General features: G+C 26.8%; 1 protein-coding gene across 1 annotated transcript in view; it reads left to right on the top strand.

Moving 5' to 3' along the window:
• The first annotated feature begins 1974 nt into the window (after nucleotides 1–1974).
• LOC126549867 (uncharacterized) overlaps nucleotides 1975–26583 on the top strand; it is a 30410-nt gene continuing 5801 nt past the window's right edge. The window contains exons 1-5 of the mRNA XM_050200261.1: nucleotides 1975–2131; nucleotides 2207–2317; nucleotides 7102–7225; nucleotides 7621–7828; nucleotides 8797–8931. Of these exons, the coding sequence (XP_050056218.1) occupies nucleotides 2080–2131; nucleotides 2207–2317; nucleotides 7102–7225; nucleotides 7621–7828; nucleotides 8797–8931 (630 nt within the window). The 5' untranslated portion in view covers nucleotides 1975–2079. The remainder of the gene's footprint in view (nucleotides 2132–2206; nucleotides 2318–7101; nucleotides 7226–7620; nucleotides 7829–8796; nucleotides 8932–26583) is intronic.

Genomic DNA, 26583 nt, shown 5'->3' with positions numbered 1-26583 from the left:
ATGTGGAATTAATTTGATTCGCGCACGCAGTCCACGTAAAGTAATTTAAATTGAAATTCTCCGTAGATAGAGTTTACAGGATGCCTTCGTGTACTGTAATCCTACATTTAGATGAAAGGAAGAAAAGTTTGTTTTTTTTTAATTTTTAAAGTATTTTATAAATTCATTATAAAACTTCCGACAAAAGTTAAATATTTTCAATTATTTATTATTTGAAGACATAATTTGTTTAATTGATAGTGATAAAACAATTTTATTTATTATTAAGTTAGCTAAGAATTAGAAAACAGTAACAATCGTTTCAATATACCATATATATTTTAACGGCCTTTATATAAATACTACTCAAAGATATATTTATTAAAAAAATATTAATAGATATAGATTTAATAAAAAAAAATGATCAAACATAATATGCATAAAACGTTTTGCTTTTAACAATATCAGTGTTGATTACTTCAATGAATGTTGTTAATACAGGTGCTTTATAGAGGCTGTGATGATTAAAATCTAAAATTGTTAAGTCTGTTAAAAGCTGTAATGAAAGAAGATTTACAAATCGTATTTCAAAATGAAGATAATTTAAGCAATTTATTGCTGTTTTTCTTTTAAAAACATTCAAGATTGTTTCATTAAAATACAATAATAATTAATTTTATGAGATAAGGAAAAACGTTAGGTTAGGTAATCATATTTTTTTTAACATATTGGTTAGAAAATTATTATGTTATTTGATTTTTATTCAACTGTCTCAAATAATATGAATAAATTATAAAATGGAGTTGCATATTTATAATTTAACTGGTTTTACTATAGATATATTTATTTAACGTTAACCTTGGCAAATAATAAAACTAATATAAATTAATAATTAATATCGTACAGATATTGAGTCATCTTTGGAAACATTTATTTTTTTCCTCTACTAGCATGTATAGTAGAAAGCTTACCAAAACAATTTCAATTATACATATATTTTTAATTTACTATGTGTATTTTGTCATCACTTACCTATTCTATTAAAGTCCACTTATATTAGTTTATTATTACTCATCATCTACATTTCTTCAAATCTATGCATTTTTCTTAATACACATTCAAATAACAATAATAATACTTAACACCAACATAAATGTGAATTATATAAGCTTATAATATTACTAACACCAAATTAACATCAATTTATGTTGTAGTGTACCTATATATTTACCAAAGTGCGTTATGGTAAAATGAATAAACATCAAGATATTTTTAATACAATCACAAGCTACAACTCTACAAGCTACTGACACTTGGTGAATTAAGAAACCAAAAATAATATTTTAAAAATAACAGTGCCGAGGTAATTTTTAGTTTATTGGAAGGAAAATTGTTGTAAAAGCAAGGGAGGTATAAATAAGTAGTATGATTTCATACTTACGATTTTGCTAATTACCATGTATAATTATAGGATCTAATTAAACAATGTTAAAATATGTAATGTTAATTTTTTAAAAAATGAAGAACTAAGTAAATATTAATTTTATCACGTATTTACTAACTTTTAACATGATAATGAAGTGTACCTATATCAATCCTACTGATTTTGATAAACTTATTTCCAATGTACCTAATACGTTTTATAGTAGAAAAAAACATAATAAGCCATAAAGGGTAAAATATTTACTTAATTTTAGTGAAACGTTTATGAACAAGATATTTTTATTGTAATTTGTACTTCAGAAACAAGTTACTATTTAACTAAATTATATTATATTTTAATTAAAAATAATAGGAATATTTCACTAATATTATCTAATTTTTTTATAAAATAAAGATTATACGAAAAAACTATTGAGAAAAAACCAAAAAAATAAAAATATTAATAGCAAATAAGTTAGTAACCTATAAAGTTGATGATAAAAAAATAAAAAAATTTCTGTTGATAAAATTTAAACAGCATAATTTTTAATTCAGTTTGGCTTAAAAAACTCAAATCAATGTTTTAATAAATCACACAGCTGATATAATATTGTTTTATATTAAACGCATTGGCAATTTTTACAACTAATATTCAATAAAACTATTTAATAGATTAAAATGGCTGAAGATAACATATCGAATAGCAGTGATTCAGTTATTTCGACTTTCGGTATTTTCGGATACGTCATTTATACAGTGTTAATGTATATTAAATAACACATCGCTTGATATTTTTTTGTTTTAGAAATAAAGAATGATCTTCAAAAAATTATTGTGGATGCATTTTCATTGTTTACCAATGAAAATATTAACACGATACCAACTACTGACCTAGGCAAGGTTATTCGTCATATAGGTATGCATGCTAGACAAATTAATGAGTTACAAATATATAATCCCTAATATAGGTTTTTTAAGTTAATTAAATTAAACTATATTAAATTAATTAATGATTATTAAAAAAATATGCTCAACTACGTTCATATACTCGTATTTTATTTAAGTATACCATTACACAAGATACCAAGTTCATACACGCATATACAATCGTATATTATGTGTTTGTTTTAATCAGGGATAATCGTACATTTTAATTTACTTAATATTTTATTGGTTATGCACTCATACAGTATACACAATAACACATTCATACAGAACATAGTTGGAGAAACAGACAGTATTAGCTACGAGACAGTGACCAGACAATTATTTGTTTCTCCAACTGCATTTTTATAAATATACCTATATAGTCATTATGATATGGGTAGGCTAGGTATTTAACTTTTCGCATAGTGGGTACACTTAATGTAAAAAACGAAAAAATAAATACCTACCAAGCGTATTTTTCATTTTGTTATTATTTAACTATTATATTGGTGAATACGTGAATATAGAATACCTGCATGGGACCGTTTGACGTGAACTTTGTAAGTGGAATGGGGAGGGGGCAAGGGAAAAAAACACACTGGCGCCACAAAATAATTTCGTGACGTCGAGTGCTTGGTGGGAAAAAGAAAAAACCTCGGTCGACCCGTCCATTGAAATAACAAAGACCGTCGTTTATCGACGTAGAGCGATCGATTTCAGTGATAGATGTTTACATCAAAGTCCTGCAGCAACTGCGGAAAAAAAGAAATTCACAAAACCAATAGAGATCATCTGCTCTGTACCACTAAATATCAATACACGTTCCAGGGTGAGATCTTTGATTTATCAAAGTGCCAACGTTTGTGATGATTCATTTCATGGACGAAATATTACGCAATTATATCAATTCTTAACGATTAAAACTGTTTTAAATTTTATTTTGTGAAATCCAAAAGATTGGGATAGGCGATTCACCGTCCCGTGTAGTAAACGAGATGAAATGATAATTCCATATGATCTAATATAATTTTCCGCGTGTATTAAGCCTTAATATTATTTCTGTTCGATTAGAATTCGTAAACGAATGGACCTACAACAGTAGATATAGTAGCGCATAATAATTATTATACCCCCTACTATTATACCTAACCTAACCCCTTGTTAGTGGAGAGGGATGGTGGTATATAATTATTTAATAGCAAATAAGTAATGATGTAAAATAACACCTTTAATTATGTACACTAATCAAAGTTATCTTCTAAAATTGAAGTATGTCAATTAGTAGATAGCCGTGGCATTCATTGATGGTGCTACCAAATGAAATTTCAGGAAATTTTAAAATAATATTCTAATGTGATGTGTACCTACAATTTAAATTTACCGGTCAACATAATAAAATATTAGCAAATACCTAATTATTGTATTTTGAATATTTTTTATTGTATATACCTAGTGCGGTACAACATTTGAAAAATTCACTTGTGTAATATATTGGCTGATTATATAGGTAAAACATATTGATACGTGATGCTCAAAATTACAAGTTAAAATGTTGAGCCTATTTTTTTTATGCTTGAATGTTTGTTTAATTTTACTATCGGCACGTATTATAAATTATAATATTTACTTTCTGTTGGAAAAAAATTAACAAAAACCGATTTGGTTTAGTTTTTTGTTGGTATTTTTAATTAATTTTTTTTTTTTTTTTTGTTGTTGTGTGGTAGGTATATATAAAAGTTGACCTATATTATAAATACCGATGAACAGAAATTTGTTTAACAAGTATTATTATTCGTAAGTGTGTACGTATGTAGCTACACTATATTATATAGTATATACTTTTGTAGTGAGTTGCCTTGTAGGTTTTTAAGCTAAGACTTTAAAAGTATCAATAAATAAGTAACTTAAGGTTTTGTAACTTTTAAAACGTTAAAAAAATATTTTTTTAACAATGAGATAAAAAAATGAAATTATTATTAAGGCCATTAATAACATAATACTTTACATTAGGGGAGTGATTTATAATATTGTTGTTCCAATTTAATAACAACAATTAAGTGCATCATATTTGATTATAGGTAATCAAAATTAATAACCGATATAAAAACAGTGATATCTACGGTTCCATCTTCCATTTGAATCAATTATTTTCCTTGATTCTAGGTATCATTTTTTTATCTACTTAGTATGATTATAGAATTCTGAAATTTAAATCCATGAATTATTTTTATACTTTCTACACATAATGCACTAGATACTTTCATCATATTTAATTTAAATAGATCAGAAATCGAAAATAGATGGATACTACAATCGGGCGCGGATCCAGAACACATTTACGGTGGGGGGGGGGGGGGGGTGTCATCTTAAATAAAATTTCGCTAAAAACGCTATTGGCAAAACAATGCAAATATACATACAGTGTATACCATAATCTACGAGGGGCATGGCCCCTTGCCTCCCCCCTTGGATCCGCGTCCAATTACAATACATGGAAGGTTTTGTTATATAATTTGGATACTAAATAAGAATAAAGATTTATACAGAATATGTCTAGTAGATAGTACCTACGACGACTATATTGCGTAGGTATATAATAACATCAATAAATTGAAGTGTCCATAGATTAGTTTAATATATTATGAGTATAATGACTATATACAATTGAATGATAACTTAAATTATTGTCTTCACGCAATTTAATACTATTTAGAAAAGTAATATATTAAATAAGTACCGAAAAGCGAATGAAATGGAAGCGGAATCGGGAACATACAATAAGAATACATTGAAAATGGCTTTCCGACAAATTTTCATACTTCATTTAAAACTGAATAGCTTTTTAAACTTAAAAAACCAATCGAATAATTTCTTTAAAAGTTTTATATTCCTTTTAGACCCCTTTCAGTGTTATTATGTATTTTATGCGCGTGGATATTATTATAACTGCGGAGCGAAAATAATGTTCAGGCAGTCAATTCAACTAAGATTGTGTGAAATGAATGATATTTTTGCAGTAGTAAGCAAAATCGCAGAGAGAGTTTGTAAATCGTTGTATTCAAAGGAGTATTCGAATTAATAATACTGTCGAGGACCACAACGGGTGAAATACAACTATACAAGGTTTCAAATTGCATAAAAAAAATCAATAGTAGTTAGTTTTTCAAAGCTGAAATAATATTAGTGTGTTTGGAGATAATATATGGGTTATGTCAACTGATCAATTAACAAATTTCAAAGCAGCTGCGAAATACATTATGCAAGATAATCGAGTTATTTCACTTTCAAATGTTATGTGATAGGTAGGCATATTTTAATACTAAATTATAAATATAATACTTATACATAAATTATGCAAGTATTTGTTTAAATTGGTTTTGTAATTATCAAATAGTTTAGAGTAAACTGACAAAATATTATAATATAAAATAAAATACACGATTATCATCGGTATTAGCCATTAGGTATAAATAGGAAAACTACGAAGAAATTTAATTAAATTTATTAAATAATTAGAATATAACGGTAAAAAGAAACTAAAATTAAAAATAATATATATATATAATGATCTCTTAAATGTAAGGTGATTGATAACCATATATAAGGGATTAAATAAGCAATTTAGTTTAATTAGTTTAATAGTTGAATTACTAATTTATAGTTTAATGAAAACATTTTTGTTTTGTTTTTAAAATAACATTAAGGATATTAAGTGACCACGTGAGGACATGATAAATTGGATAGTTGCACCAACCAAATGAAATATTTTGTGGCGAGCCAGTGAACAAGGAAAGTTTTCTAAAAAAAAAAATACAGTATCTAATCTATATTATTAATTGGTTGTCTTAATGATATGTGGTTATCACTTATCAGTTTAACAGATATATAACAATCTAAATTATTATCTTAATAGCTTTTTTATGTGTATTTCATTCTATAGGATTAAATGATTTTCAGTTACATGTTTACAGTTGTCTGATTTTTATCTTTGTTTTATTTTATTTCAACAAAAGAAACTAAGATTTCAAACAAGAAATTGCGATAAAATGAAATAATATAATATACTTATTTGGTTAAATGTATTATTCCGAGTTGTTCAATATCTCGAATATTATACCGTTTTTCTGTACATTTAATCGAGTTTTCGTAAATTCGAAGTAATATTTGTATCAATACAATAGTTTAAATAATGTGTGTTACATGTTAAACGTGTTAAATAATTATAATAGGTACCTATTAAAATAATGAATATTTTTCAACTTTCTGTTTTATATTTCGATAATTAATTACGACGCGCCACTACAATCAATGTTTTGTCATGTTCACCTTTATATAAACTCTAAACCTCTTGTATATTAATTGCATAAGGTTTAAAATAATACGTTATAATTTAAGCATTAAAATCTAGAAGCTTAACTTAACTAGTCTAGATGTTCAACGAAACGCATTAATATTAATTAACACGATCCATTTTCGATATTAGGTACTATACCTACGCGTAAATAAGATGATGTAACCTTACTATAACTTATAAAACGAGTCTACATTAATTGTATTAATGAACTTTACTAAATTAGTTTGACTTGCAAGCGTTTATGCAAACTGAAAAATTGCAACGCTAACCCATAAAATTATGTCCCACATTAATTTATTAAACATGTTTTATATATTATGTTTACATCGAAATACTATGATCTAAACTTTGTATGCATTTTCGGAATAACAATAAATATTTGACTAAAAGTTTTTGTAATGATACTGATTATTATTTAGGATGTGTCCCGACCGAAGAAGAACTGATCGAATTCACAAGTTTAGTGGAAAGTCAAAATGAACCGAATACCGTCGATATAAATGTATTCGTACCGCATATGGAAAAACAAATAAGGGCGTTTAGGTGTCTAATGTTTTGTTATTTTAATAACTTTTTATGTACAGTGTACAAATATATTTGAAATACTTATTACCTATACATACATTTTATAATTTATATAAAATCCCTAAAACGTGTACGTCATATAAATACAATCGAAAAGTGACAATGATAATTATGAGCCGATATTCAACGAAGTTAATATTAGATTTTATGATGAGAACCGGAATATATGGTCAAGACGTTTTTTTTTTTATGGCTAAATGAATTACTCGTTTTATTTTCAGTCCCTAACTTAACCTAACACTTCCAGCAGATAAATCCACAATAGGACATACGATATCGTTATAGATACTTATTACCTTATTTCAGCAACTAAGAAAGTCTTCTTTGGTATTTATAATTAATAACTATTTTAGGTATAAACCGGGGACTGCGGACGAATTGCTGCAGGCCTTTCACACGTTAGACACAGAAAGTAAAGGCTCGTTGTCTGTGGATTTTATGCAACAAGCACTTCGTGAAGGCGATTCATTAGATCCCGACGATATTACCGAAGCAATTAAGACCGCTTACGACCCCGATTTCCAGTGCATATATTACGACATATGGATCCACAAGTTAATGGTAAGTCTAGTCACAGCCACGGTTTCGAGATTTAAAATTGTCAATGGCCATTCCTTGAATTCCGATTTCATCATTCATCATCGACTCATAAATCATAACGCCATCGTGATATTACGAAGAAAATAAATTATTCAAACGAATATGACGGGCGCTAGACAAAATGCGTGTTTAAAAAATCGGAGAGCCATTTTTAGGTAAAATTACTTTTTTCACAATACCGGGAACTATTCAGCTTTATAATAAACATAGTATTTTGTTCGACGACGGCTATGAATATTAATTTGTAAAATCTGAGAATCTATGGGGTCATGCATAAAACGAAAGGTTACAAAAGTTTAAATAGATAAGTAATAAACTAATAACCTAATAACACAACGCTATTCCATAATTTATTTTTGCGAATTATATCGCGTATAGCAGTAGAGCGTAAAAAAGAAGAGCGAATAAAAGCATAATAAAAACCTTTAAAATCACGCAAACGTACGTGACTCAGTTCCTTTTATTAATGCGTCGTATAAATAGTAGAGGGTGCGGGATCTGACGTAGGTATTATTGTTGTCGTCGGGAAAACAATCGATAAATTTTTTATTTCGTTTTTAATTTACGCGTTTGTAAATTATGTGACGACGGAGGTAATAATAACGGCGGTAAACATCACAAAGGTCGATTAATAAACGAGACGGGAAATCGATCGACGGCGATAAATCCTCCGCACGAATCCCGAGCGCGACGTTGTGGTAAACACACGCGTAGCTATAGGTACTGCTGTATGGTCACTCATAGAGAAGTAATTATATTATTAAAGTTGCCGTGGTGCATTATGCCCTACCGGTCGTATATTATATCATTATCTTTTTGTGTTTAATATTTCATTATCATTTCCGTATTAAAGTTGCCGAGGTGCATTATTCCGTAATACTCGAATAGGTATTATAATCTTTTTGTATTTAATATTTCCGTCGGTGCAGGGAAAGACCAAAACGGACCCGTACGCTTTGGCCGCCAACGACGTCGCTTTGACCGACCGGGCGAGGGCGGCGCAGGACGGAGAACTGAACCGGCTGTTATTGTCCTCCGAGAATAATGATGATATTGACCCGGTTGTACAGGATTAAAAATAATTATGCTGTTCAAAACCAATAAAAAAAAAAAAAAAAATGTTACGACTCGGCAATTTTTTACAGGTCTTATACTTTATCGTATACAATAATATTAATATTATGATGTATTATATCAATATCGTGACGTTAATATACGCGTATGCTGCGCGCACAGGTTAGGACACGACTCGAGAACCACCTGAGCTGTTGTCGACGTCGTGTCACACGAGGGGTGGGGCGCACGAGGTAATTGAGTCGGAAACAGGTCGAAACAAAGGAAGAAAAAGGGGAAAAAAACCCGAAAGAAATATAACTGTATATATGTTTTACGCGTACCTATATAGATACAGAGGGAAAAAAAAAGAGTGGAACGCCGACGCGGCGGCGGCAGCGGTGCGGGTAAGCTCTGCATACGGTTTTGACACGGTTTCAAAAACGTCGTTTGGTGGTAAACGATATATACGCATACACGCACAATATATACGTTTTTTTTTTTTGTTTCCCCGAGGACTCTCGCTTTTATTGAATTAATCGCGTCGAGCTCGCGCGATGATGGGCTTTTCGGACGGTGTGCCAAAAACCGTACACATAATAATATACACCAAAACGGCGACCGGCCGACCTATACCGTCGGCGACGACGACGGTGCGTGCGTGTCGGACCTAATGCCCCGGAAACGCGCAGCCAACGAGGCGGTTCGCGAGCGCGCACACGTCGTCCGTACAGTCGCGCCGGAGACACGTCGTCATAGTTCGCTGGACAAATATATATTATACGTACGAGCGATTATATTTTATGAAACAGCGTGTGCCCTCCCCTTATCTCTCCAGCCCCACGACGCCGCCCGTCAAGGCCGCGGGGGCCACTCGACTGGCATTATTATTATTCGTTCACTCTCCCTCTCCGCTCTCTATGTATATATCGTACCGAGGTCTGTGTTAACGAAGACGAATGTTATGCCTCGTCTCGTCCGACGACGTCTGTCGTCCCGATAATGTTACGAAATCACGCGAGAAGATTTTTAGCACAGCCGTTCGTTTTATACGTTTAAGTACGCCTAACCGCTGTACCGTATATAAATTATAGCTCTGCGATTCCACTACATATACCTATACACAACACGCGTGTATATTCGACGAGAACGCGAGATAATTTAATATCGCGATGATTATTACACGCGGCAGAACGTCAAATTTATCAACGTATATTATAGCACGTCGACTAACGATTTGACGTCGTGTATTAGAAAATGTATATCAAACTAGGTACCGGGTATCCGCCTTATTCGTGTTTTTCGATTAACGACATTTTTATTTTAATGTTTTATACTACACACGACACACAACGTCGTACTATATAGGTAACCTGCTATGTACTACTCGCATAACTGTGTTACCAGTGTTATACAATCGTACATTTTTTTGTTATAATTGAACAACATATAAATTCCAAAACATTATAATTTAATCTAAAAAAATTGTTATTACCTAGACACGGTACAATCGTAATACCACTGATTATATCTTATTTTTCATTATTTTGCATACCAAAAATGATAAAAAAAAATAATTATTATGACAGAAAAAGGGACACATCATGTGTCATGTAAGTGCCTACTATTTTTAAATGGAAATTATTACAAAACATAGATTATTGGAGTTTTAAATTATTAGAGTTATTTAAATCAACGTACAAACTCAAAACTACATGACAGTTTTAATCCAAGTGCATTTTTAGTTATTTTGTAATAATTCAGATTTCGATTGGACAGATTTAAAACTTTTAATGTGTAGTATTATATACTCTATTATAATAGTATTATGTAACACGATATAGAATGAATTCCCAAGCATACCTACTCGATCCCATTTTTTCTTTAATAGCGAATTTATTTGAATTTTGGATATATATTTAAGAAACACATTTTCAAATATACATAGGTAGATGTTTTTACGTAATTTATGAAGATTTTCGTTCGGTGATATAAACTGTACTGTAAAAACTATACTTTTTAATGTAAAATTTTAAGGAGATAAATTTATTGACTATTTAAATATAATATATACAATATAAAATGAAATACGAAGTAGTTTTTAATTAGTATACTTATAAGTTTAAAAAGATTTTTATTTGTGTTATTTCGTCAAAGTTTGTTATATTTTAAAGTGAATTATAAGAATAAACTTTTTAAATACTCATAGTTCGCTTTAAAATTAAAGTAACGAAAAAATTGACAAGAGAACATAGATATTCTTATCTATACATTTTATAGATTTTATAAGATGTCAATTTACAACAATATTATTAAAACTTATAAAAAAAAAATGGATTCTGCCAAACACAATTTAGGGGAGACTGGGTACGATTGTAACATTTTTAACAAAATCATTTATTTCTTCCAAGATTTAAGCTATTTTTCTTTAGTTACACTTTTAATCATTAAAATAACTTAATACTTTTATAAATAAGTGAGAATTGAACCTTAATTTTCACAATTTTCAAAATTAAGGAAGGTAAAAAAAAAAAAAAAAAATGTTACAATTGTACCCCCAACAGGGACAATTGTAACAGGGCCAAGGTACAAAAGTAACACATTTCATTTTATAATTTTTAAATGGTATAATTAATCTTTTTAACCATTTCATATTAAATTAAATTAAATTAAAGATCTATGAATAATAATAATTATTAAAATTATAACATTAATAAAATAAATCAACATAGTAACTTTTTTTATAACAATAGGAAAAATAAAATAAATCAACATAGTAACTTTTTTTATAACAATAGTAAAAATAAAATAAACCAACATAGTAACTTTATTTATAACAATAGTATAATAAAACAATATAAATTAATATAAATTAATGTCTGATGAGAAACCTAATGAAATATTGAATGACGAATAATGTTACAATTGTCCCTCAATGAACTGTTACATTTGTACCCATTCAATATTTTTTTAATAACCTTAATATTATGAAAAATACTTAATGATCTGTGTATTTTGAATAATATTCCATAAAACTACACAAGTTTCTGACTATGTTAACGTATACAACATAACGAAAAATATAATTTAACAATCACAAAAAAATAAAAATTAACTGATAACATTATTTACTATCAGTTATCAAAAACACATTTTTATTTTTATTTTCCATTATAATAATGATATCAACTAATTGATTAGGAAACATTGATTATCATACAGTGGGACATTTGACGTATTTATTTGACATTTTTGTATTGGTTGTGGAACGAGTTATAGCTAGTGTTACAATCGTCCCGTGTTACAATCGTACCCAGTCTCCCCTACTGTCCTTATTTAAAAGATGGAGATGGCCCATGCAAGCAACACACCTTATTTAGCTTATTAGGTAAATAATATAATACTTCAGATACCAAAATTACAATATAGTAGTATAAAAATAATATTACAAATTTAATAACTAATAGTATAAAGTTTAGAAATCCGATGGAATATAACATCTCATACTATTAATATCATATTATGATGGTTTAAAAATGATATTAATTACTAATTAATATTAATTTAATAAATTGCAAAAATTATTGGAGTGTAAAGGTATACACACACTACGCATTAGACTAAACATTACATGTATTTTATATTTTACGTAAGTAAAACCATTATTATGGACTATTATCCTTAATTCTTGCCTCATCAAATTTAATAACTTAGAGACTATTCATGAATTTACTAACAATTTACAATAAAAATAAAGAGGTTTTTATTAAAAAAAAGACATTTACATCACCATAAGATGTTGCTTAAATGAAAAGAAAAAAATAGTAAAAAAAAAAAAAAGTAAAAAAGTAAATATGATTTTAAAGTGTACTTAAAAATGTAAAAATCAGAATTCGAACAAAATACAATCATATAACAAAAAAAAAAATGAGATGAATCACTTTATATATAGTATATACCTTACAATAAACTGAATTCGAGTCAACAGTAACAATATTTCTAAAAAGCAAAGGTTTTATTATATTGCTTTCAAATTTAATTACACTCTAAAACAGCCAGTGGCTACTGATTAGTATACACCATACACGTGAAAAATGTCCACTCCTATTTCTATTGTGTTTGTTTAAATAAGTCAATGGAAGTGTTTTTAGGCTTCCTTTGACTCTCAGTTATCGATATAGTAAATTGATATAACACATTTATATACCTTCACTGCACACAAAGATAATATATAGCTTTATAATTCCTATTATAAAATTAACATAAGATTGATTACTTAGTATAATATATTACTTAACATAACCGCTAATGGAGACTTTTTTTTCGCGTTTCAAGTTCCTATGAATTATTTAAAAATTAAAATAATATATAACCTGCAATAGTTAATACATATAAGATACGAGTAATATAGTAAATATCATTGGTTTCAACACAAATTAAGCTCAACCTTATATTATGACTAAATATTATAATATACATGTACCATACAGTCTTAATAAATATAAAGTATCCCAAGTAACGTACACCAGAATTAATCCGATTATTGTGGTATTAACTAGGTATATAATTATTTAAACTTTAAACTTTATTTTGTGTTGTAATATGTAAAATGTTAGACACTTCTTATTCATTTTTAAAATTTCCTTTCTCCATTCCATCGATCAAAACTTTAAATAATTAGTCTAATATTAAGTTAATGCTTAACAATATTTCTAGATGATTAATATAGTAGGTACTTTAAAAATAATGAACATGTAGGATTTCGTTTGAAAATTGAAAGATACTATAACGATGTTATTATACAAATCCATTCATTTAAATTAATTTATAAAAACAGTTTTCATAAACTAAATATTTGGTTTACTGCGTGTGTGTTATAATAATACTCTTAATTTTGTATAATATGAACTGACTAACATCATACAACCACTCGCTATATTCTTTAATCTAAAGTTATTCTTCATAGTTAATAACACTAACATATCTAATCAGATTTAGTTTATTGTATATCAAATTCATGTTTTGATATAAAGTTTAACTTTTGGAAAACATCTTTCAATATAAACAAAAGTAGCAGACACTGTATACATTGTTTTGTATGCTATATGAAAATCAGAAAATGCTGTGATTAAATCAAAGTAGCCTATAAGTTGAAGAATTTGAGGAAGCTCTAACTCAGTTTCATTATCTTTGTTGTTATTTTCTTTTTTGATATCACATCACTATTTTCATTACATTTTCACTATTTTCTCTTAATCAATATAAGATATAGTTTTTCTAAGTTAAAGCCTGGTTGTAGTTCATTATAACAAGAAAAGACCTTTTTTTATTATCAATTTCTGGAATCCAAGTGAATCTTTTGGCAATGGACTTCTATTACATACACTGAGAAATCTGTTATATGATAGTAATAACGAATAAAATACATTTTTTAAGGATTTTTGGTGCTTCATTTCAGTTTTATATTCTTTATAATTGATACTTCAGATTACAATTATTAATGTTTTCATGAGCTTTGGACCTATATACAATATACATACGACTCACAACCCACCACCACCTCAAAAAGTATTGGACCATGGTCCCCAAAAAACCTTATCGCTTTGTCAGTGGCTAATAACATTATTATAAAGAATTGATTAGCGTGATTCAAATTTATTTTAATCAATATTCAATGTTTATGTTATTTATTTTCAGAATTATGGTGAATAATAATGTGTTATAAAGTATTGTAAAAATTCGACAATATTAAAAAAAAATTACTAAAAATTTTACTGATTTTTTTTAAAATTTTTACTATTAACAATTTAATTAATACTTGAACTTTTTCGATGTATTTAAAATAAAAATCTATACTTGCACAATAGCATGCGATAGATTATTAACACTTTTTAGATACTGTGTAGTATACATAATGTATTTTAAATTTGCTAAAAATTATTGTCGTATTTATTTCATACATTTATATATATTTTAAGTTAAAAGAAATAATGGAACAAAAAAATTATTAACAGACGACACATAATAATTATAATCGGCGTCGTTTGTAAATGATTTTAATAATTCAGCAATGCATCTATTTAAACCAAATTCAAAATGATTTAAAATATTAAAACATATATTAGTTTAAATTTGTGATTAATGTTAAATTTAACTAAAATATATTTTAATCATAATTTTGAATTAATTTCTTATTTCAGATTAATATTTTATTTTCTACCCATTTATTTACTATAATTAATCATCTAAACATAGAAGCAAAATAAAATGTTAGGTCTGAATGCCACGACAACGTATAAATCATTTTAAATCTGATGTACATATGAATATCATATGATATTTTATTATTTATAATCATTTTAATGTGGTAGCCGGTAGGTGTACCAAATGAATAATGCAAAAATACGTAAACATATTATTTGGAATCGATTTTCATGTAGGTGCTAAACGTCAAGAAGACCACACATAATATTTTGGAATTCAACCAAATTACTCCCCTGCAGTAATGTCCATCAGACTTGACATCTTCTAAAACTACGTCGTTGAGTGACAAATTTACATTCTAAATATATTCAAACGAATTTCTACGATATTCTACTTAATTATTACACATAACAATCCTTTTAAATATGTATAATTTTATAAGTAATTTAGTTTTGAAATTTCGTTTAAATAAATATATTTTACCCTAGAAGGAATATTTTATATTTGAAACTGTGCAACACAATTCAATTAATCAAATTTTTTGACAGAGATAAAGAAAAATGTTTTAGACAAGAAATGCTGTGTCGGTCAAAAAGTGAAAATCTCATATTTTTTAACACCTATTTTAGATTCTATAAGCGAAGAGATGAATGTATTGATTTTACAATGTGTGAGCTTTTTTTGTATGTGTACATATTTTAAAGTAAAAAAAAATGCTTTGATTTTCAACTTTAATATCTTCTCTGGCCAAAAATTGAATTTAGTTGGTAGTTCTGGGAGCTTTTTAACATTCAAAAATCCCTATTCTGGCTATACTTTTCAAAGTAATCGTTGAAAAAAATAGGGAAAACGGGAATTTTCACGCAAAATTAGTTTTTGACAAAATCGATTTTGTTTTTTTTTTTGTGTGTGTGTAAATCTAAAACATAAGATACTTGAAATGTTTATCGAATGTTTATATTGGCATTTAATATACGTTGTATGATTCCACAAACAGCTTTAAACCATCATAACTATCTCATAAAAGATCTTACCATTCCTTGCACTCATAGAAAATCCTAACCGTAGGTTAAAAAGAAAGTGGTGTCACGACTTTTTACAGAACTTTAATATAAAACTTTTTTCAAAAAAAAAAAGTAATAGGTAATAATAAAATGGAATAAATTAGTCAAGAATCACTGTAATAGCCAATAGGTGACTGTTTTGATCAAAACGTTCATATCATATTATTGCTCTCGACATATAAACTTATTGTGCTAATTGTAGGTTATTATTTATTATTCATTCACTTCTTTATAAGTTGTATACGTCCAAAAAAAAGACATTGGTTAATTTTCAAAATATGCTCATACTTTTTAAACTATTTATACCTATAGTAATTTAAACTACTTAATTCCTTATACATATTTTGATAAAAACAGTATTTACCTTTGAAACAAATGCATTTTATAAATATAAAAATATTTCTACAGGTGCTTCTTCTTATTATTTTTTTTTATGTGCCTACAACAGGTGTATTATACTTCATATGAACTGAAAACTGTAATTTTATTTGATAATGTTACCAATAAATATAAAGTGAATTCTCAAAACGAACGTATTTTCGTATATAAAATGTACTACTCTTACATAGCTATACATACTAAACGAGTAACTTTTGGCAGCTGGCCGTTTCTACGTGAGTACACAATTTTAAAATAATGAATTGTTTTGCCAAGAACCCAGTTCGTGGATTTCTGTCAAACTGCCTGTATAATAAATAAAACAACATAAAAAAATTATTATTTATTTTTACAGAGCCGATTACATTCTTGAAAACAACATCAACGTGTCATATGTGTTAATGTCATGTAAGTCACGATGTATCAATATATTATTCCTTGTTTGTAATATCATGCTCATTGATCTATTAATAAATAAATAAAACTAAATTTTTATTTTTAGTTTGAAAAAATGATAAGTGATTGAAAAATATAAGGAGTCCTTCAATGGAACAATTCAATAATTCATAAATATACCTAGGTTTATACAATATTATAATTTATAATCACATTTCTATATTTATTTATTTATTTTTTTTTTTTGTTAAAAGAAATGTGAAAGTATTTCAAGTTTTGTCCTGTGTCAATAGCATATTGATATATATATATATATATATATAATTTAAGCTTTAGGTCATCTATTCTAAGATTTCTAATTAATTTAACTTTCTAGAAATACGCGTCATTAACAATAATAATATGAGCACTTCAAAGAAAATATTTATAAAAACATTAAAAATAATGATTTTATTACGATAAAAGCCAACAATATTTCCAAGACTACAGACGATATTTCAACGTTGTTGCACATACTCGCTAATAGGTTAGTTAAAAGTCGTGTTGAGAAAAACAGAAAAGTAAAAGCTAGTAAACAACTCACAATAATCGTAAATTACGTGGTGCTAAGTACAAAACATGATGTACGATATTTTAAATTTATTAGGTATATATTTTTCAAACGTCTAGATTCAATGTATTATAAATAATAAAGTCGTGTGTACGAGTCGGAGTGTACAGCACTATAGATTATAACGGACGTTCAGGCGCGACACGGACGCAAAATGGTATAAGGTATAGGCTGTAATAGCATGTCGTCTGTAGCGCCCGTATAGTAGCCCTTGTAAAGCTGATATAGTAGTAACAGTTTTAAGGGTACCTCGCATCAGCGTTCGTCTCGGTCTACTGCCCCATATTATATTCTGCACGCCACCATCAATTTTACGCATAACGAGCCTTTAAGAGTCGAAAATAAATGCAGACCATACTTTTAATTTTTTTTAATATATTTTAATGAGTTTACGCCGAGACATGTAATATTCATACTGTAAACTTCTTTAATTGCAATTATATACGTTATAATACTCGTGCAGTATTTAAAGTTAAGACCATATCTTTATCATTTTATATAGGTAAAACGAGAGAAATGAGAGAAAATAGGTAATCGTTCTGCTGTAGGTACAAGTAAAGTAAACTTCGTTATTGAAAAGTAAGACACTGTAAAACATGTGTTAAATTTAAATTAAATTATAAAACATTGCATACGCGGTTATCGAATAATTCTGCTCGAAATCCATCCGTCAGCCTATATTACTAAGAATATTTCATCATGAAGTGATATTATATTTACATTGTTCTTGAAGTAATTTATTTTTTCTATTAGAGTGATACTATAGGATAAATTATTTTTTGGCAAAAAACATCATAATATACATTAAATGTTTTAAATAGTTTTCAAATTTACATGATTTTGTAAAAATTTGAACTTCAAATACTGATAAAAAAAAAAAAATGTTCCGATGTATCTTTAATATTTTCAACTATAATGATTAATGAATTTTTTATCGATATTCATTGAAAAAAAATAACAAACATTTCAAATATCTACTTATAGGTTAGGTTAGGTTATAAATAGTGCAAAAAAAGAAAAATATTTAAATACTTAGAAAATTGTATCATGTATAGAAAGTCCTAATATATATATATATATATATATATGGTGAAAAATGTCAAGTATTTAAAGTGATTTGTTTTTGAGATAAAAAAAAAACAAAACTGATTTTATCTAAAATATATTTTAAGTACAATTTTTCTTATTTTTTAACTAGACTAAATTTATTACCAGAAACCACTTTCAAAGATGAAAATTCAAAAATTTTAACCAGTCCGAACGGTGACTAATGAGTAATTGCAGAAAAAAATAAAAATATAAAACATATCGTCGTAAAATCAATACATTATCATCCATCTCTCAGCTCAGAATCAAAATCTAATGTGTGTCGGTACTTTGGTAGTGTATATAATATATATACTATTATATTCTTAAGTTATTTGACCGATTTTGACAAATATATTTAATAGATTGTTCTTAAAGATATCAGAGAAATGTAAAGAATAGTTTGAACCATGTTCAAAAATGTACTAAGTAATAGATGAAATCCGCAACAATCGAATTATTTTATAAACCAAAGTACACCGACACCGATATGTACGTGAACTGAGGTTATACTAAACCGAGATACACCTATGTATAGCACAACATTTTATACTTGTTTATTTTTTTTCTAGGCGAAATTGGATTCCACGACTAGTATATTTATAAAAAATTAAATAAATTAAATAATTTTATTGTGAAACGAGACACGTAAGTATATGATACAACTGTTTCCGTTAAAGAAAAACGTCACAAAGCGATAATATGTGTATAAATGTATAATGCAAATTATAGTAACGACAACGACAGAGGTGATAATATTGTTATTTGTTATCATAATGTGCGATATATTATATGATTTCTGTTTGGGATTTCGTATATTTTGTTAACGGTGTTGAAGGTGTAAACCGTTGTACAAGCAATATATGGAAATCACATTACTGCAGTCTATAATAATTATTATTTACGTTTTCGTACTATGTCGATAGTATTATTATTTTATAGGATTTACTTCGAGGATATTATCCTGCAGCGGGACATCTAATGAAAACCACCTGTAATATATATATATATATATTATATATATATTAATACATACTCCCAGTAAACTTACAAGATTTATTGATATAATTAAAGAATGTTTTCAATGAAGGAAAAAACAAATAACACGCGAACATTTTAACAGATTTTCTCTCGACTCGTTGGACCACATGTTGAGTTCACATAAATAATAATAAGAAGAAGAATAAGAATAAATAATAGAAAGAAAAAACCGAAGAAACGTATATAAGCTGTCGGTAGCAGAGTGGTAGCGACGTTAAACGAAAGATATTGAATAGTTACGCCACATTCGTTATATTGGACATTTACAAAGAAAATAATGTGAAAACTAAATATATTTAAATGTATTAATGTATTCGTTTCAAATATAATATAGAGCATTAGTATAAACGCCAAAATTGATATAAATAAGCAATTTTGTATACAATTTTTATTCTCTGCATTTTTCCTCTTCTGATTTAATATTAAAGTTATTATTTATTATTATTTTTACCTTAATTATTTACCAGCCTTTGTGTAGGAATGGACAGTTTCATACGCCTCTCCAATTGTTAGTTAGAAATTAGAATTTATTGTACTTTCTAGCGGAGAATTTAAGGGCCTCGTTAGCAGGTACAAGGTATTATATTCGTAGTTGTAATAACATATAATAATATGAGTTAATAATAATTATAGCCCCTTTTTTTGGGCACACTCCAAAAAAATCTTATATCGACTACTGGAGCTCTCAATATATGAAAAAATGTTTTAAAAATCCTAGGAAACCCTTAATAAAATAATTTAATGATACGTAGTATTGTGATTTTAAAAAATAAACACAATAATAAATACATTTTTAACAACGTAGTGGTACCGTTGTCGTTTTAACGCGTCATCACTCTTTGATTCTCTCTGTAGCGATGATGTGTTTATCAAAATGGATGTGTATAAAGTTATAAGAGACATAAACTGATAATAATATTACTATCATGTGTATAATATACCATATAAATACACTAGTTTCGTCTTTTATCGCCTGTCATCGTTACATTATATTTGCTTTATAAAACCTCAACACTTTAAAATTCGATTTTAACAACTGTACAGTGTACACCATTATTCATACACACACAGCATGACTTTAAATACATATTACACTCGTTTAGAAATCACGCATGACAAATAGAGTAATTCACTAATCACGTCCTTGATTTTTAATAACATTTTTAATCAAATTATAATTTTAAAACATTTTAAGTATACTTTAAAATTCGATTTTCAATTTATTTTTCATATTTTACGCTGTTTAAGAAATGTACAATGTTGATAAAAATTGTTTTTAAATGAAAACCACCCGATTTTATTATAATTTTTAGACTGTTTAACACACCACTGCTAAAGAATTCTTAAATGGTAAAAATAATTTAAGTATCTAAAAAAATAGTCTTAAAATATAGCTGAAACATTTAATGATTAAAATGTAAATATAATATATTGTAAATAATAAAATTATATGAATTTTTCACACTAATGATATACTTATAGATATGTCAGAAATGCATACTCTGTATACTATACATTATTTTGAAATGAAAACAAATGCCCATCGATTCACCTTGATTACGAATTTTGTATAGGAAACACTACTACACAAGAATCTTTAAACAAGGTGATTTTCCCACACTATTTATACTCATTGTCTCTGCCATTTTATATATTTTTCAAAACAGTGTTCGTATACATATAGTTTGTGGTGCGCTAGTAAGATACAACAATACCGAATTGAATATAAAATGTCAAATCTGTTATAATGGTAGTATTGTGTAGGTTTGAAAACAAAACTAAAGACAATCTTAAGTTTAAATTTTTAAATAAGAAAGAATAATAATATTTTTTTGAACAAATAATACACTGATGCATAAATAATAAATATCTAATATATAGAACAAAATAGTTTGTTAATAAATAATAATAATCACTGTTAAATGTTTAGACTTCTGACTATATTGTGTACAAGTACAGTGTACACTGTATTGTGTATACCACTAAGTTCGTTTATATTCCTATCTATACTCATATTTATTTCACTAAACTTGATATATGAACGTATGTGAACTAATATTTGAACATACTATATAAATATATGCATAATAAAAAACTTTTAGTTCGGCACTTGACATGTGTATTGCATAGATCGTTTAAGTTTATATAAAAATATTCTATTGCAGATTATAAAATTAAAAGTAGATTTTTAAGCACATAAATAAACCGATATATTATAATAAGTTTTCATTGTTAAAAGACCAACCAGCAGTCACTAAGCGTGTATATTATAAATATATTATTATATATTTATTATATATATTATGTATACTGCTACTTCGAAATAAGTTTATCAAGTCGTGAAATTAGCTTTAGCTGGTATATTTTTTGGAACGCATTGTTATACGTTTTGGGTTGACGTAATATTCAATTTGAAAGTAATTAAAAAAAAAAAAATCGCAAGCCCAGTAGAAAAAAAAATAAGAAAAAGAATCAGATTGTTAAATTTATTTAAACGAGTCTACATAAATAGATATACGTTCTCGTTATGTTATTGAACGATTTTTAATTAGTTCTTACTTAAATTTTAGATACATAATATACTTTAAGGCTTAGAGTGTATTTAAAAAAAATTACATACTAGTACTGTTAAAATTTATAATATATTTTTTTTCTTCCGAATTGTTTTACTCATTACGATTTATTAAAAAAGGGAATTTATAAAAAAAAAAAACAAGAATGATTCAAGCCCAACTATTATTTCATTCATAAAAACTCGCATTATAAAATTTACTATTATCATTTATATGTACCTACTGATATTTATATAATATTTGTATAGCAAAATTATAAAATCAAAAACTGGCACGACGACGATACAATAATTGATGACAATATAATTTAACTTTGAAGTGAATAGTATAGGAGATATAGTAAGATATAAGTATCACTCAAATATTTATTCCGTTGAAACAAATGTATAATTAATAGATTTTTCTCAAAATTATAGTAAAAGACGTATACCTACCTATATTATAAATTTAAATTATTTTTACGTTTTTAGTAGCCTTTAATCATTTTAAAATTAAATAACCAACATGCAATAAATGGATAGTTGAGTTAAAAATAAAAAATAATCTTACGTTTATAGAATGCAAATATTTACAAAATATTGGTGAAGATTTAGAGGAAATCTGATTACATTGTGCCATTATAAGAGAGGAGCAATTTTACACTTCTTATAAGCTACTGTTGAGTGTTGACTTTAAATTCGTTATAAAACACACGTAGTACCTATAGGTCCTTTTCTCTTTTTTATTATGAAATACTAGAAACCGTTGATAAATAATATTCTTCACATTATATAATTAACATTTTAATAGAAAATATTTTTTCCCCATAAAATAGATAAAACATTGAAAATAATTACACCAAAATGTAAAGTACATGTTTATTGAATGTTATTATTATTCTAGTAAATTACTAATGCAATAAAATCATATATTTATATATGTATAATATAGCTATATGTATTAATACTTGTGCACATTTAGTATATATATGTATATATATATGTATATATGTAATTGATGAACAACTGTGAAATTTACTGTCAAGTTGAATACTTTATAAATATGACAGACATTAACTGTATAGTAAATCCCGCATTACAGCGGGTACTCAATAAAATATTATAGCATAACAATTGCGTGAGCCGATTGGTGAATCGTCTTCACTGACGTGAAGAATTTACGATCATCAACAAATAAAATACACCCATCATTATTCATCGTTGTATGCTTTATTAAATCATAAGCTTTAAAAAAATGTTGTATAGATTTTTCTCAGTACCTACCTATAATCTATATGTATTAATGCAAATATAAAAAGAAAACGGTTGTCACAAAATATAATACAGAATTGTTGACTGCCCTACTTCTTAATAAGATTTTCATCAAGTTATTTTATAAATATATTTATATATATTATACATATAGGTTTAGTATTCAACATAATAATTTTGAATATAATTATATTCACGTAAAAAAATTTAATATCATTAATCTTATGTCAATATATATATAAAATATACATAGGTACAGTGGAACCTCGATAACTCGAACCTCTATATATATAAGTCGAATTTTCAATAATTCGAAAGAATTTCTTGGCACCTGCCTTACAATATACATTTCATATATTTTCTATAAGTCGAATTTTTGATAACTCGAATTTCTTTCGCCCCAACTGATTCGAGTTTTCGAGGTTCCACTATGTATATGTATTATTATAAACAGTGATCTATGTATAGCCAAAATGGAACGTGAGTTCTTTATAAGTAATAAGCTACAGTTCTTTATTTCTTATAATAAATTAAAAATATAGAAAACACATAGGTACATTTTTCATAGACATTTAAAGTTCAACATTCAAAAAAATGTAATATTATTAAAATTAAAATAATGATTTTTACTCTACAGATTTGTTCTTTCTAGATTGTTGAGACTTAAAACTTTGTACAATTCGTACATCACTATTTTCTATGCGTAATTAATTTTTTTAAACATTTTTTCTATTTATTATTTCAATCTACTAATTTATAGGTATTTACGCCGTTTTGCTGTACGTATTCATTAACTCATAACTGAATAATAATAGTATATTTACTATAATACAGACATATAGTTCAATACTACAATAATTATTTTACAATGTGTACAATGTACATGTTATGTTTTTGTTAAAAACATAAGTACAACAAAATATAATAATTAAAAAAAAATGAAATACTCATAATTTTATAAATAAATTATATAAAATCTCCTTAGAAATATTGATTGACCGACAGTCTCCGATCATATAATTATTTATTAACGTATACAAATATCATTGAAGTAAATATAATTTATAATTTAACTAAGATTAATATTAATGAGTGCAAGTAAACCTATTCAATGAAGTGTTACACACGAAAGTCGAAACCCACTATACGATAGAGCAAATTTCTGATTTTTATTTTATTTTGAATGTGCATGTTACACACTAATATACGAGGTAGTTGTCGCTGTCTGTGGTAGCTAGTAATGACTCTTCATCACGATTATATTATGTCACATACTATTATAGAAGTTCACTCTTATTATATCATCTTATATCACTATGTACAATAAACTATAAAATAAAAATGCTTGGAAAATATCGTCGAGTTAATTTTCTAATCAAATTAAATTGTTTTCTTTACACATTTGAATAACTAGCAAATCTGTCAATTATTGTTTAGTATAGGTCATAAAACATTATAATAACAATTTAAGTCATGTATTTATTTACTTTAAAATTGTAAAAGAAAGTCAAATTGCGGATATACTTTACGCATTGAGTAAGTATTCCATTCCTTGTAAATGCGTGTAAAGAATGTTATTACGTCAAAATCTATAAAAATAATCCAGATTCAACGAATTTTTATACGTTTAAAAAAAAATAGTAATCATGTTTGACACTGATGCGATTATTATAAAACCGATCGTTATAATCAAATGCGTTTCATAAAATTCCTCAAATATAACAAAAGAAGTCATAATATAATATTTTAACAACAGGTTATAAAAATTGGGTAAATCATATAGATTACTTGTAATATAAATATAGGCGCGTAGCTTACGAAATAATTTAAATAATAAATAGGTAAATATATGTTAAATATAATTTAAACATGATAATATAATACACACAAAATTGCCTTTAAAAACTTTTCTCCGTATATAGTGTATCTTCATCAAGTCAACTACAAAAAAAAATTAACAAGCTATCTTTTCATCGGTTTTTTTTTTTTATTTTCATCTAACGCTCAAATTTTAGTATTTTTTTGTTTAATATTACTATTTACTATTGAATACCACTAATAAATATATGAAACTAGCAAATTTACTATTTGTCAACAACATTTAATTTATGGAATACGTAATTAACTAATTTCTAGTGAATGATTTCTGGGATTTCCTAAACGCGTTCACGCTCAACTTGAAATAATGTATGTTTCAATATGTGTCAAAAATAATTGAACTTTTTCATCTCTCGGTTTTTTTTCAATAATATATTCTATATTGGATTTACTTCTGCGCAATCGCAGAATTGGTAAGTACAAGAAGAAAGTGACAACCTAACATATTAAAATGTAAATCGGTTATTATACTTTACCAGCAATGTCAAGTTATTGTAAATTATCGTTAAATTAATTGGACTGTAAGAGGCAAAGAAAAATAGTTAATTTATAATTTTTCAAGAAGCTTACGAGTTCAAAGTCCGTAACAATTTAATAATATAATTCAATATTTTCTGAACATTACAATTGCTTAAAGTATATTTTATTTCAGTAAGAACATGTTTATCTTGGAAAAATATACAATGTATAATAACCTTTGAACAACAATAAATACCGTCAACCGATAGTATCTACGGTTTCTATAGTAGAAGATAGGTATAAGAATTATTTATTTAGTACCTATAATATTAAAATTCTGAAATATATAATATGTATTATAAGATATTACAGTGGCAGATTTTCAAAATTATCATGGGGGAATTTAAAAAAAATATTTATTTCAAATGTATTATTTTTATTTTTAAGAAAACAAGTAAATAATACAATATACATACTTAATATAACAGATTCTGGAAGGGTCCAGACCCCCTGGACCCCCCTTCCCACATTAATTCACCACTGATTTTACATGATTTTTTGACATACAATATAATATATATTATATATCATAATATAATCATTATCATAACCTACTATCTTAGATATTATTTTCAAGAGTTCCTTCTTATCAATTTTATATCCTTAAATAAAATTAAAAATTTTGATTTTTGCGAACATTTTTGTTTTTAAATCATAAAAACTA

This window comes from Aphis gossypii, chromosome 2 (genome assembly GCF_020184175.1).
Source record: "Aphis gossypii isolate Hap1 chromosome 2, ASM2018417v2, whole genome shotgun sequence".
Classification (NCBI taxonomy): domain Eukaryota; kingdom Metazoa; phylum Arthropoda; class Insecta; order Hemiptera; family Aphididae; genus Aphis; species Aphis gossypii.
The sequence above is the reverse complement of the archived record's forward strand: the minus strand, read 5'-3'. Positions and strand labels throughout refer to the sequence as shown.